This window comes from Musa acuminata, chromosome BXJ1-3, assembly GCF_036884655.1.
Source record: "Musa acuminata AAA Group cultivar baxijiao chromosome BXJ1-3, Cavendish_Baxijiao_AAA, whole genome shotgun sequence".
Lineage (NCBI taxonomy): Eukaryota > Viridiplantae > Streptophyta > Magnoliopsida > Zingiberales > Musaceae > Musa > Musa acuminata.
The window spans coordinates 7,357,200-7,371,528 of NC_088329.1; the positions used below are offsets into that span (position 1 = coordinate 7,357,200).

Genomic DNA, 14,329 nt, shown 5'->3' on the forward strand with positions numbered 1-14,329 from the left:
GTAAACATTATACTCCAATTTGATTCTTTAATCTGCTGCATAACAAGGATAGAACTTGGCTTGAAGCAGGATTGATTTCATTCACAGTTTTCTATCTTCTGTAGCTTCCTCCTGATTCATCTTCTGAAATGGATGAGCATTAAGGATTTGAAAGTGCATAGTATGGTTAGTGATGCATTGTTTTGATGTGTCATAACATCCTGTCACTGATCACAGTGGGGAAGGGTTGCCTTCCTTGAGAACTGTTCTCAGTTAATGATATGACCTACTGCAGTAAAAGAAAACCTAATTAAAGAAAACAGGATTAACACATCTCAGCCCTTCTTCAGGCAGAACAGCTAAAACTTGGACTGAGCTGTGGTTGCTTTCAAGGAGAAAACCCTTTCTATGCTTTGTTTCCGGTCAATTATTCCACAAGAATATATAGAGCTTAGTATTCAGATACACACACACACACAAAGAAACTACAGTTATATTGAAGTACATAATAATACAGTGAGCAATAAATAATACAAAACTATTCTTAATCTTCTATTAATTTTTATCTCACAAATATATAACTTTTTGAGTATTGATTGATTAGTAGAACTAATCATGAATAACATACATTGAATTGGAAATTAATTCAACTTAAAATCTAAGATGTTAAATTATGGATAAAACTTTATATATGTTTTATCATCTGAATGTTTTCATCCTTTTTCTTCCAGATGAATATTTTTCTGATGTCGCTGCTTGAACAAACTTCCTCTGCTCATAAATAGCCGAAGCCATGAATGCAGTCTACGTTTGTGATCCAGATCTCATGCTTCACAGAAATCCACCGACCGGGCATTCAAGAGCAAAGTGAAGTAGGTGGCAGCTGATGAGCCTCTTCAAGGAGCACTGCAAGCAACCGGAGCTCACACTCCCCCCTGCCTCCACTATATCTGCACTCCTCTACTGCTTCTTCCCTTAGCATCATCATCCATGGCCTCCACGGCTGAAGTGTTAGTGGCGGTGAAGTCCTCGCCGGACAGGTTCTGGGAAGCCATCCGCGGCTCCACCGAGCTCTTCCCCAAGGTCTTCCCCGAGCAGTACCAGAGCATCGAGATCGTCGAGGGCGATGGCCGCAGCGCCGGCACCGTCCGCCTGCTAAAATACGCCCAGGGTGAGCACCCACCAATCCCAACCCCAGTCGGTTGTCCTCGTCGTGATCCACCGTGAAAGAGTTGTTGGGTGGGTGCAGGAGTTCCACTGGTGACGTTCGCCAAGGAGAAGATCGAGGAGGTGGACGACGCAAGCAAGCAGGTGTCGTACAGCCTGATCGACGGCGAGCTGGTGAGCTACTACAAGAACTTCAAGGCCAGCCTGAAGGTGGAACCCAACGGCGACGGCAGCCAGGTGAAGTGGTGCATGGAGTACGAGAAGGCCAACATAGAGGTCCCTGACCCGGACCTCGTCACGGAGACGGCGACCAAGACCTTCAGTGCCTTGGATGAGTACCTCGCCAAGAACTAGGAATGCTAAGGCAGTGAGAATAAAGCCAAGAACGACATGCCTGTGTCATGGCCGTGCTCGGCAATGGGATCTTCTGGTTTTGGAATCATCAGCTCTGTGCTCGTCTTTGGATCAAAACTAAAAACAATGGAACTGATTGAAAGAACATCTAAAATTTCAGTCACAAAGAAAAGGTTTGGATCAGATCATATAGGTAAAAAAAAGTTAGTAGATTTAATGAAATCAAAACAATAATAAATATGTCATATTCTACTTAACCGGGAGAAGATGTTCAAGTTTTTCTCTCCCAGTTCTAACATCATCTTCCATTTGAGTCCTCTCTGCTCCTAACGAGCAAGCTTCCAGTAGTGGTACTGTGACATGGACCAAATCTCGATTGATCTCTAAATTTCTAACATGTCAATTGTTATAGAGAAAATTCATGCCGATATGAAGTGCATCAGATCATACAGAGGAAGCAAAGAAATCACTAAATGTTGCAACAAATTGACAGAGCCACAATCTTCTGGAAGATCTTTATGACTTCCTCCTACCAAAGTGATCATGAAAACAACCAAACGACTGGTTTTTCCACACAAAGTTATTGTGCATTGCTGAGGGTTTGTTGAATAGAAGGACAAGAGTAAAAGCCATGGGTCCATGCTCAACATGAACTATTGAAGTAACATAGAGACTTACCATTTTAACTAGTTCAAAAATGAGTCCAAGAATAGAGAAAAGCTAACACAAAAGACTGATGAATCTGTAAATTTATGAGCAAAAGGTTGTAATATCACTATTGGAGGAGTGCCTTCTTTATCTTTGCTCTTCTTTTACAATCTTCTGTAGTCTGAGAGACATGACATTGCCGAGGACAAGTGCCAGTAGAAGACTACATAATGCATAGGCTTTGTCCATAAATTTCTTATGGTGGAGGCCTTCTTTGCTTGTTACTATCAGAACCTAATATTGAACAGGGTGAGCCAAATTTTTGCCATACTTGCTGCCTGAGCATATAATATGTTGGGGAGCTTATGAATTCCAACCAAATGAGACTCATAGCTTGGTTCAAATATCCCATATCAGATTGATTTTATATACTACCTGAGATGGCCACAACATCTCTTACTGAGATGAGGTAGATTGACATGATAATTACTCAAATGAAAATCTATCAATACCCCTTCTTCTCTTACTGTCTCTTATTTAGGAACATGTATGCATGACCCTGTCCTTGGCAAAGCTGGCTGTACTCTTGGATGGATGACAACTTTTGCTACATGTGTTTGGCAATCTAGGGCTATCAGGGAGAGGAGTCACAGGATCATGCAGGTGTAGGGTCAAGAGCATGGAGGTGATGTTCACTAGACTTTGGATCATGTGGTGTTGTCTCTCCCTTCCATGATCATGTGATGTTCCTTTATTTCGAAAGGTCAAGATCAGGGACATTAAAGTTGTATCACCTCCGAAATCACTCACTGGCCACCATGCAATCCCAGAAAACAGGACAGAATCTGCCCCATTTCTAGTGGCTCAGAGACATCTCTTCTTAGATGGTCCAAAGACAAAAGTTCATCACAATGCATTGCACATCAAAGATTGACTAGTATGACAACAACATTATGATCCTACCAAAAATAATAATGGAGAAGAAAAAGAGCATTCCTTTAGACTTTTGATATCTTTTCAGTTCTATGTGTTTTCATCTTGTAAATTATGCAGATGATTGTGATGGAAAGAGGTTCTCTTCAACTATTTTGAAGCCTTTTATATGTTCTTTGGCTAATCCTGAGTCATCCTTTATATGAACTCAAGCATAATTAGATCGTGCAACTCCATCTACTAATGATATATATGTGTGAATTATGCATGGATATCATACACACCTCTTTCTCCCTACATTTATATGCACACAATTCATTAAGATTTTTGTACATATATGAAGACAGATGCCAAATGAATATTTCATCTGTGCTCTTTACTACTCTACGGAATATTTTGACTATTATCATGTCATTTCTTAAAAGAATAAGTGCAGATTCCTTGATGGTGATAGAGAAAGAGAGAGACCTCTGTTGGATGGAAGCACCTCAATTTTTATTTCTGTAACATTGCTCATTCAGTCTACATTTTTTTTATTTGTCCTCCCTCTTAGTTATTCCCAAGATTAGATCTCCTTCTCATGAATATATATATAAATATATATATATATATATGTATATGTATATGTATATATGTATATATATGTATATATATATGTATGTATATATATACATATACATACATCTATACATATATATATATATATATATATATATATATGTATATGTATATATATGTATATATATATGTATATATATACATATAGGTAATTGGAAACATTTTTAACTTTGGTATTTGATTGCTGCTTATTAGTGCTATGATGAGATAAGATTGAGGGAATTAATACATAAATTGCAAGACATCTGCATGGCAGAGGCCATAGTTGTCTCCAGGAACTGTAGTAGTTTCCAAAGTAAAAATTTCCCATTGGAATGTGCTGCAGGAATCTCGAAGTAGATATAACTATTTTGCATTGAATTTGTTCATACTAAAATGATCTACAAATTTGTTCAGGAACACCATCAGACACTTCAAGAACATAATAGAGAAATTTGGATAATTTCAAGTTAAGAAAACTTATTCTTAATGCTCATGGACTTGATTATTTCAAGATCAATATAAAGTTCCACCATGAACTGAAATAAGTGCTTGGGCACATAAATCTGCAGTATGATTCTACTTTGTAACTCATTGCTGGATGGCACTTCTTTGATCTCCTCAGAGGAGGTGTCATGTTCAACTTTAGGTTGGTGTTTCCGCAGCATTTGATGACAATCAACTTTTTGATGGTGCTTCAATTATAGTTCATTAAGATAAGAGAGAGATTGAGAGCTCTAGCTATTTTATTTAACTCAGTAATGGAACCACACATCATTGTTTAAGATCTAGGCAGATTGATTGAGGAGAAACAACCACCATCATGTGTGTCTCAGCCTCCAAATAGATTATTTCAGACATCTATGCATGGGGCTTATTTTGATTACATCAGACCAACCTGAAGATGATTTATAGACAAAATTAACTGGAGTAGCTCCAAAACTTGCTTTGTCATGCCACATGAACAGGATATTTGACTTCAGATTCCATGATCAATGCATTAGTTGAACCTGAGATGTAGCACATATGTCAGTGATGATATGTAGTAAGAGATATGCAAGAAAGTTCAACTTATTTTAATGATTCATATTATCAAGACCACTTTAGTTGTGTGAATTTTTCTGTTTGATCTCTTCAGTATGATTGATCCAAAAAAAGTCTACAGATCCGTCACCTGATCTAAATTCATTCAGGCTTAGGTTGTTGAGCTGTCTTGATTGCTCAAACTGGTTTGCTGATCCTGAAATCCAATTGCAAAACAAGTTGCAAACAAGCCTGCCTTGCTTTCATCATTATTTGGATCTTGAAGTTGTCTCAGAACTCTTTCTGTGTTCAGCTTCTGTCATTTGATAGGGACATTCACCTTCACAAATAATTCCATGAATTTTTCTATCTTGTATCAATTAGTTCCCACAATTACCATGAATTCATTTCCCATCCACTTATTTTTATATATAATCTTTCTCTCTCAAGAAATTTTTTGTAGGCTTGAACTAAAGAACAAAGTGACAAGGCATGGACACATGATTACACTATAATCACTAAAGTACTGGTTGTGGTTGGTGGAATCTCTCGGCTGCATTTTGTGCCATCAAAATTCCAGGGTGAAGCCTTTCAGATTTCATTTTCTTCTTGACCAAGAGAGAGGGTCAATGGCCATTCCAATACTCCAAAAACAAGCCGAAAAATGTCGACATCGGATGAGATTACTGTTGCTGCAATGATTGTATTCAGCTACTTAATATTCTAATTCTCCATTTGGATTGATAATTATCTTGCCAAGTGGAAGAGGTAAAGTTGGCCATCTATTCATTGTTTGGAAGATGACATACAGACTAGCTAGAAACCACACATAGGTGTTTGGTCTCTCTTTGTGGTCTCCTTTCAACGATGGTGACATAGAGGGGAAGGGACTGATTCATCATGCAACTTGTGGGAAGGGTGCTTGGTGGGCCAGACACAGATCTTTCACATAGGAGAAGAAGATATGGGTTGAAGAGTTCATGCAAGTTGCAGCAATCTACAGATATCCACCCTGTGATAAGTCCTACACTCTGTTTCACCCTTGCAATTCATAGAGAGAGTAAATTGGATAAGAAACTACCACATCAAATAAATAGGAAGCAAATCCTCATTTCTCTTTCATTCACTCAGTAGGCAACATGAACAAAACTTTCAGACTGCTGCACTCCACAAATCTGTACTTCAAAGATGATACTGAATCTTACAAGTAACAGCATGCAGCATGACTCATGAAATCTACATTATATTTTTCTCATGTTGTTCTTGCAGTAAGTTTGCATATGAACTTGCAAACAAGCTATATACTTGTTGATCACCACTACAACTCATGAAGCTACAGTAATACTCCTGCTTAAAACAGGAAAATAAAATAAAATAAAAATCAATGGGAGGTGTCAAGTACAAGTTGCATTTTTTTTCTCATCCTGTTTTGGCTTTGAGTTCTATACTTTTTCATCCCAGTCTTCACCACTTTGCCTAAATAAAATTTGTGATAAAAATGAAAGGAAACCTCATTTGCAAATGCTGTGAATGCAGTTTTATTATTATTATTATTATTATTATTATTATTATTATTATTATTATTATTATACTGTCACTACTTGTAATAAATGCAGGCCAAGTTGCTGAAAAGACATAAAAGCTAAAGAACAGAATGGTGCATGAATGCTTTTTTCTAATCATGGTTTTCTAATGATGACAAAATCTTAATGGTAGATAATAAGCTAATGATTTCTGTTTTCGTCTTATATTAATTACCCTTATGAAAATAAAATAATGATAAATAATACATTAATCAGTTGAAATAGTGTTACATATTTATGTCTCATAAGTATCACTCTCATTAGTATCCATCCAAATAAAATTAAATACAAACCATGGTTATCATTATGAATTTGAGTTTTTATCATTTTGTAAAAATATTGAACACCTAAAAAACATTTATTATTCTCATGAATTATTTTATTTCTTTTTATTTTCACTCCACGTTTTCATCTTTGTAAAAATTATGTAATTTACGTTAAGCTTAAGTTTAGATGAGTAAATACAAGGATAGGATATATATATATATATATATTATATCCTTGGATTATGTTTGGGCGCGTCAGTGACGTGGCAATTTCTCCACACAAAAACCTAAGCGTGACTGCATAGAAGACTTGGCCCGCTTGTGGGTCCCACCTTTTTTGACGCCTGCGACCTTACTGCCTACGATCTATCGTTGATCTTATAAATCTACGGTTGTAAACGCGTCGCATACGATCATCTATGCGCGGATCCCGGAAGACGATGTCGTCCACTCGCGTAAAGGTGTCGCTAGTGGTGCGATCTGGGGCCCCTCATCAGACGGCCTAGATCATCGAACGGGAGTGTTCTCGAGGATCTAGTCCGTCCATCGCTATATCGCGAAACCCGAAGCAGCATATCGGATGGCTATAAATAGCCGAAGAAGACGACGACGTCCTGCACATCCTCTCCACTGCTGGTGTCTCTCAGCCTTACGTCTGCCCCCACTTTACTCTTTCCTTCTCTCTCATCATCACGTCCGGCCTCGAGCCGGCGATCTCTGACTGAAAGGACGGCGCGGCCGCCGATGGCCTGAGGGCCGCCGCATCCGATCATCACGTCGGCTCCGATCTTGTCGGATTGGGATTTTGATCGTTGGGAAGCAGCTTGTTTTGTTGATCTGGATCTCTTCTCGAAGGCTCATCTATTGCGGTGTTTTATGTGTTCTTGGAAAGAGCTTTCATTGGGCGACAGTTCTTCAAGGGATTTTAGTTCTGGCGCTATTTCGGAGATCTTTTATGATTGATAGTTATGCTTATTTTGACTGGTGTTGTTTGGGAGATTTCCAATTTCGTGGTCGATTTTCGAGAGAAAAAATGGGACTTTGCTGATAATTTTTTAACTCGAGGTGTAATTTTTTTGTTAGAATGGAGGTGATTTTGTTCTGTTTATGTGAAATTTTGATTTTTTTGGGGCGGATTAGTGTGTTGAGTTGATTCTTCTTTATTATTTTTTGAAGATTGCAAGACATCTGTTTTCTTCTCGATAATCTTCATAAAATCAGATCAGATGGCGAATTTGGTGGGGTGATTGGATCAAGATACGGGTTTTTTGTGGAGAAAATGGCAGTGGCTTTCACTCGTTTCTCTGGCTGGATCTGGGGTGGGAAAGATTATGAATCCCCGAATTCCCTGAGTGCTTCTCCTGATCTCTCGTCGGGGTTTAGAGAGCCAGATTACTTGAAGTTTCCGCCAGTTAGTGGGCCTAGGATAAGGTCGAATTCGAGAAGAATTAAGAAGAAGTGGCAGAGCAGGGAAGAGCGGCGGATCGATAAGGAGTATGACATCGTCCTTGTGCCCTCGGACGGTGGGTGCATGTCGGGGTCGGAATCGTCAGATTCCGATTGGTCGATTGGGTGGTTAGAGCCTCATGCGCCTGAGTTCCAGAGTGACAGTGAGACCGAGAACAGCAGCTTCGCTGTCTTGGTCCCGTGCTATGGGCGTGGTCGTTGTGAGCAGGTGGAGAGCTCCAAAACCCATGTCTTGGGAGCAGTTGATCGTTTGGACGATGATCTCTCTGGTGAGATATGGTGGTTCTACATGTTGCACAAACTATCAGTTAACTATTACCGATATCTTGTAGTTCGAGATATGAGTCTCCTTCCATGCATTATTTAACCTTCTAAACTTAGTGCTAGATTTGTTTAAGTTTATGTTGTTGCATTGTTAATGATGGTTTCATGCTTCCTTGTTAGACAAGTTGTGTATTGTCAAGGTACACTAGTTTTATTTCTTTCTTTTCCTTTTTCACAAAAGCATAAGTGGTGATGAGGGGATTGGAGCTCAGGCCGTCAAAGGCTTTACCTAGCCAGTGCCTTCAAAGTGCACTAGTTAATTAATGGACTCCAAAAAGCCAAATCTATGGCCATTAAGACATATCAAGTTTACATGAGATACAAGACCAGGAGATGCAGGACAAGGACATTGTTGATTTATTTTACTAGACTTTTTTGAAATATTTCCTTCTATAGTTTATTTTTTGCTTCTTTAGGCAAGTAAATATGCATGCGCTGAGCTGTTCTACCTGAAAATGCCATATTTGGCATTGATTCCATTGTTTCATAGCTCTATTCGGCTGAATAATTTGCATTCAGATGATTCCACTGTCATTGAGGGCCAAAAGGAGTATATACCTTGATTAGGTTGTTGGTGCTACTTGTCTTGGTCAAATGCCTTGAGGTCTTTCACTTTAGTTGTTTCATATGTTATGTGCTTTCTAAGATCTTGCCTTGGTTTGGTCTTTTTTCCCTGGTTATACCTTTTTCTTTTGGCCGTCATATAAAAAGGTTGATTCTTCTAAATGCCTAGGACCCTGCTGGGAAGCTCAGTAATTAGAAATTTCATTTTCTTTTTGTTCTCGTATAAAAAGCTTGAATGTAATTAGATTTTGTTAGATTCTGCTTTTTTTTAGTTACTGAAATCTTCTTTCCTGGCAGCAATTTCTGTCTATCTTTTCATTATTTAAGCATACATGTGAAATTCTATTGTAAACAGTTCATGTCATTGAACGACTATTCTAATATCATTTAAAATTTTATTGGTGCAGATGGCAAGAAGTACATAGAAGAATGGCTTTCTTCTCTTTGATGTACCCAACTATGTGATAATTAATTGATAGCTTGGCCTTACAAGATGTTATTGAAGACCATCAGCTTCTGTCATTCTATAGTTAAAATTAGAGAAAAAAAAGAGAAAAAAATTCAGTGTGAAAGAAGAAAAATCATGAAGCAATGGAGTGTCATAGCACATAAAATTCCTGCTGGATATTCGCTTGTGATCTTTTTTGGAAGCAAATTGTTTCTTACCATTGGAAGGAAGGCAACTGGAGAAGTTAAGGTAGTATTGGAGTTTGCAATTTCAAGAAGCTTCGGATTATTAAGCAATGGAATGTCTTAGCGCATAAAAATCCTGCTGGATACCACTCACTCATGATATTTTGGAGTCAAATTGTTCTTACAACTGGAGAAGTTAACGTAGCAACTGAGTTTAGCAACTTCAGGAAGCTTCATATTGTTTTGATCATAACCATGAAGCAATGGAGTGTTGTAACACAAAATTCCTGCTGGATACCATTCGGTTGTGGTACTTTTGGAACCAATTGTTTCTTTCAGCTGGAGAGAGGGCAACTGGAGAAGTTATGTAATGGAGTTTTGCAACTTCAGGAAGCTTCTGATTATTAAGCTATGGAATGTCTGAGCACATAAAATTCCTGCTGGATACAATTCACCTGTGATATTTTGGAGTCAAACTCACTACTGGAGGGACGGCAACTGGAGAAGTTACAGTGGCAATACATTTTTGCCACTTAGGAAGCTTGAGATTATTTTCACCATAACCATGAAACAATAGAATCTCTTAGCGCATAAAATTCCTGTTGGATACCATTCCCCTGTGATATTTTCGAAGCAAATTGTTTCTCACAACAGAAGAGAAGGCAACCGGAGAAGTTAGGGTAGCAATGGGGTTTTTTAACTTACGGATGCTACAGGCTACTATGACCATGATTATGAAGCAAAGGAGTGTCTTAACCCATGAAACTTGCGCTTATGATTTTTCCAGAAGCAAATTGTTTTTCACAACGGGAGAAAAGGCAACTTTAGAAGTGTAGCAATGGAGTATTGCAAATTCAGGAAGTTTCAGATTCTTTTGACTGGGGATGAGAAAAATTAGGAATTGCGTTTATTCTTTTATCCCTCTTCTTACTGCATCCAGATGGGGATTTTCACCATTGCATTATGTACTTACTGAGACTAAACAATGTAACTACTCCTGTACATAGGGAGCCATCCTTTTCCAATTTTTGCTGTAAATATTATGCTTTAGGAAGGCCAAGCTCCTTGTTGCTTTGTAGGGCAGAATTCTTTTCCAAAAGTCATATATGTTTATAAGAAAAAGATAATTCTACTGCATGGTTGTTGAATTGGTCAGCTCTTTCTAGTGATTCTTTGATGACCCAACCTTGGAGTGTAATATTTCTTTTTGTACTGGAAGCAGAAAATTTCCATGATGTGCTTTCCTCTGGCCTCTGGACTTTCACTTTCTTTTTTTACTTTGTTGTAGTAATTATATCTGCATTTCCATTGACTCGTAACAAGCTTTTATCCTCTTTTAATAGCTGTTCATCATTGCCATCCTGTCATCGATGGTGAAGCTGCTTCCATTGTCTTTATTGACCGGATTGTTTTTGGTGGTTGAAATACTTAATTGCATCATCACAGCTTTTCTGAGGAGCCACATGATTGAAGCCGTGTTTCAAGCATGCTCATGATTTGGACTGGGCATGCTCGTGTGCTACATGTTGAGGAGCACCTTGGGACCTATACCTTATAGACTATGGTCTGGATTTCTGGTACGCTGCCTACCTTTAAACATTTCCTGTTCCTTTTAACTTCTACCGGTTGATGCCTATCACCAGGACAAATTCTTTACACATGAAGAAATGTGACGGATATGGAGCAGTTAATCTTCTACTTACCATTGATGCCAAAACATGTTGCATGCAGGGATTATAGACAGTCTTGTGTGAACAAGTTTGCAGTTTCTTAAAAGCATTATTTAAAATCATTTCCTCCTGCAACTCTCATTCTTTTCAGATCTTACAGAACTTTAGCAACCACAGTCTCACATCCATTTTCTCTTTCTTTTCAGATTCCACAGGAATAGTCATTGTGTTACACGAGAAGAAATCCTATACATGCAAGAAGACTGGAAGACTTGTGTGGAAAACCACTTAACAAGGTAATGAATGACCTACAGGAAGAAGACTAACAATGAGAGATCGATGATGGGAAGAATGAATCAGCTGCTGGTGTTGCAATGAGTTCTTGTTGTGTGTCGAATGTATTAGCTGATCATACTTTGACTGGAATTGCAGAATATGAGTTGATGAGGGCCTGGCATTCATGCACAAGGAGCTTCATGCAGATGGAACTCTCTAGTCCCCCAGCATCTTGATGAACAACAACATGGATCCTTGCATCACACTGCTTTAATGACGGCAATGCAAACAATGATCAACACCATGGGGGGAAAGAAGATCAAGGAAAACAAGACCAAGATAGATCCTTCACCGAATGCTGCAGGCTTAATTGTTTGACAGATTAAAATCTATTGTTGTTGTATGTTTTGTTTGTCAAACTTCCTCAAACCATCATAACCTTTTCAAGTTAATATGATGCATTTTCTTTACCACTTATGTGTAGGAAATCAGTACGATACTATTGGGGTTTGAGTTTAGGTTTGGTTATGCATGTGATCAACTTGTAACACATAAACCAATAGAACTAAAATAAAAAACATGTTCAGAGTCCCATGTTATGGAAATTAGCCAACTTAGGGTTTCCATTCAACATCACCATATATTTTTATCAAAGGAGGATACAATGATAAGCTGCTGCTGTTCCCCATCCCAGCCTTTGTTTGGGCTTGCAGTGCTGCCACCACCCTACCAAACTCCTCTTTCTGTTTTCAATATATTTTTTGGATCATAATTAACTCATCTCTGTTTTCAACATAATGAACTCCTCTCTCTTTTCAATGTATTTTTTAGATCATAATTATTCCTCTGCCAATAAGCTGTGCTTCCAGCCTATCACCAGAGACTGAACTGCGCAAATTCCCAGAAGAGACTGGTCTTGCTACTGAAGGCCCAAAAGACGAAGACCTCATGCTAACAAGGGAAGCAGAGACCAGTCTCTACCACGCTCTCCCCCCGCCAAGCAAATCTGAGGACTTCCACTCTCTGATGCAGCAGTACAGGCCAAACTTGAGGTAACCCCCCATTTCCCTCACAGCTAAAGATCAAGTCCTTTCCTTTCTTTCCCCAGGATCTTGAAGCCCTCCTGAAGTAGTAGTCACCAAGGTTCACATGGGTGATCGCACTTGATCTCACAAGATTGCAAGCATCTCAGCCTTTCATGAACTGTTCTTGGCCTGTGTCCTCTTTGACTAGTGCAATTTTGTGTTTGTGCTGCTCCTTCCCCTGTGATCTGAGCTAGATTTGGATGCTAGGAAGAAGTGAGTTGTCAGCTCCCTGGTTCTTGAGATGACTTGTGGTTGGTCTCAGATCAAGGAAGGAGATGGTTGTCACACCCTACAAATCCATTAGAGCTCCTTGGCTCCCCCCTCAACCCAAGGTTGATGATGGGGTTCTCCATCACCAGTCTTCTCGATTTGCTGCCTTTCTGAAGGATTCACTTCCATGGCCGTCATCCCAACCCCCACCCCCACCCGCATCACCTTCACCGGGCAGTAGGATTAGCCCCGCAGTCCTGTTCATCATAGTCATCCTTGCGGTGGTCTTCTTCATTTCCGGCCTCCTCCACCTCTTGGTCAGATTCCTCATCAAAAAGCACCCTTTTTCGACCACCTCATCCCATCCGGAGCGGCCACAGGCCGGCGAGCTCGCCGGCTCCGACGCGCTCCAGCGCCAGCTCCAGCAGCTGTTCCACCTCCACGACTCGGGCCTCGATCAGGCCTTCATCGACGCGTTGCCCGTCTTCCTCTACAAGGAGATCGTCGGCTCCAAGGAGCCATTCGATTGCGCGGTCTGCCTGTGTGAGTTCGCCCAAGAAGACCAGCTTCGGCTTCTGCCGGTGTGCGGCCACGCTTTCCACATCAACTGCATCGACACATGGCTCCTCTCCAATTCCACCTGTCCGCTGTGCCGGGGGGCGCTCTTTGTGCCGGGCTTCACGATCGAGAATCCGGTCTTCGACTTCGACGACCCGAGAGAAGAGGATGGATTCCCTATGGAGCAGGAGGCAGAAGGTGATGAAACGGTCACCGAGAAGAGGGTGTTCTCAGTGAGGCTTGGCAAATACAAGAACTTGTGCACCAGAGGAGCTGGGAATGATGGTGGAAGTGGCATTGCTGATGGTGCTGTGAGAATGGAGGAAGGAGAAACTAGCAGCAACAACTTGGATGCAAGGAGGTGCTTCTCCATGGGCTCTTATCAGTACGTTCTTGCTGATTCCAGTCTCCAAGTTACTCTCCCCAGTGGTCGTATCAAGAATGGTGATGCAAAGGGAGGCAGGGGAAGGCGAATCAACGAGCACTCTGCAAGCACTGAGGTTATGGAGGGGAAGAAACTGGGAATTGGGAGCAGAGGTGAGAGCTTCTCTGTGTCAAAGATCTGGCAGTGGTCTAACAAGAAGGGAAAATTCCCAGTGTCATCAGGTATTACTTCTCCTGATGGGGACTTGCCATGGATTAGAAGAAATGTTGGGGATACACGAATGTGATGTTACTACAATGCCTTGTATGTTGTTCTTCATCTGTGATGGCTGATTCGATTCACAATTCTCTTTTGTTTTGCTTACCTTTCATCTCATCTGATACTTGTTTTCCCAATGTGGTTTCAGCAATCCTCAAGAAAAAATGATAATTTTAGCATCTAGTTGATGAATCTTAGATGGTTACGAGTAGATTAACATAGTGAAACTTGTTACTTTTCAATCCTTTTTGGAGCTGGCAATGAATCTTAGTGGTAATATGTTGTGACAATCATTAGTGAATAAACCTATCGTTTGAATGTTTTAAGAGACATTCCAAAATTTACATGC

At 39.9% G+C, this 14,329-nt stretch overlaps 3 protein-coding genes across 4 annotated transcripts; all 3 read left to right on the forward strand.

The window, feature by feature from the left end:
- Window positions 1-783: 783 nt before the first annotated feature.
- LOC135619805 (MLP-like protein 423) lies at window positions 784-1,588 on the forward strand. The gene is made up of 2 exons (XM_065122159.1): window positions 784-1,150; window positions 1,229-1,588. Exons 1-2 carry the CDS (start codon window positions 970-972, stop codon window positions 1,498-1,500), a joined length of 453 nt encoding a protein of 150 aa, XP_064978231.1. The 5' UTR covers window positions 784-969; the 3' UTR covers window positions 1,501-1,588.
- A 5,584-nt stretch (window positions 1,589-7,172) lies between these two features.
- LOC135619817 (uncharacterized) lies at window positions 7,173-10,686 on the forward strand. Its single transcript, XM_065122185.1, has 2 exons — window positions 7,173-8,286; window positions 9,313-10,686. The coding sequence occupies exons 1-2, from the start codon at window positions 7,830-7,832 to the stop codon at window positions 9,351-9,353; spliced, it is 498 nt and encodes a 165-aa protein (XP_064978257.1). The 5' UTR covers window positions 7,173-7,829; the 3' UTR covers window positions 9,354-10,686.
- A 137-nt stretch (window positions 10,687-10,823) lies between these two features.
- LOC135619812 (RING-H2 finger protein ATL46-like) lies at window positions 10,824-14,066 on the forward strand. 2 transcript variants are annotated; one of them, XM_065122174.1, is made up of 3 exons: window positions 10,824-11,115; window positions 11,415-11,504; window positions 11,641-14,066. In XM_065122174.1, the coding sequence occupies exon 3, from the start codon at window positions 12,845-12,847 to the stop codon at window positions 14,006-14,008; it is 1,164 nt and encodes a 387-aa protein (XP_064978246.1). In that variant the 5' UTR covers window positions 10,824-11,115; window positions 11,415-11,504; window positions 11,641-12,844; the 3' UTR covers window positions 14,009-14,066. The 2 variants fall into 2 exon arrangements, with proteins under 2 accessions (XP_064978246.1, XP_064978238.1); XM_065122166.1 differs by having other exon boundaries at window positions 10,824-11,504.
- The last annotated feature ends 263 nt before the right edge of the window (window positions 14,067-14,329 follow it).

Bases quoted from the DNA above. Each gene is read 5' to 3' on its own strand.
- LOC135619805 (XM_065122159.1), top strand. From the start codon at position 970: ATGGCCTCCACGGCTGAAGTGTTAGTGGCGGTGAAGTCCTCGCCGGAC. The intron at 1,151-1,228 runs GTGAGCACCCAC...GGGTGGGTGCAG, and splicing joins CCTGCTAAAATACGCCCAGG to GAGTTCCACTGGTGACGTTC.
- LOC135619817 (XM_065122185.1), top strand. From the start codon at position 7,830: ATGGCAGTGGCTTTCACTCGTTTCTCTGGCTGGATCTGGGGTGGGAAA. The intron at 8,287-9,312 runs GTGAGATATGGT...TTATTGGTGCAG, and splicing joins TTTGGACGATGATCTCTCTG to ATGGCAAGAAGTACATAGAA.
- LOC135619812 (XM_065122166.1), top strand. From the start codon at position 12,845: ATGGTTGTCACACCCTACAAATCCATTAGAGCTCCTTGGCTCCCCCCT.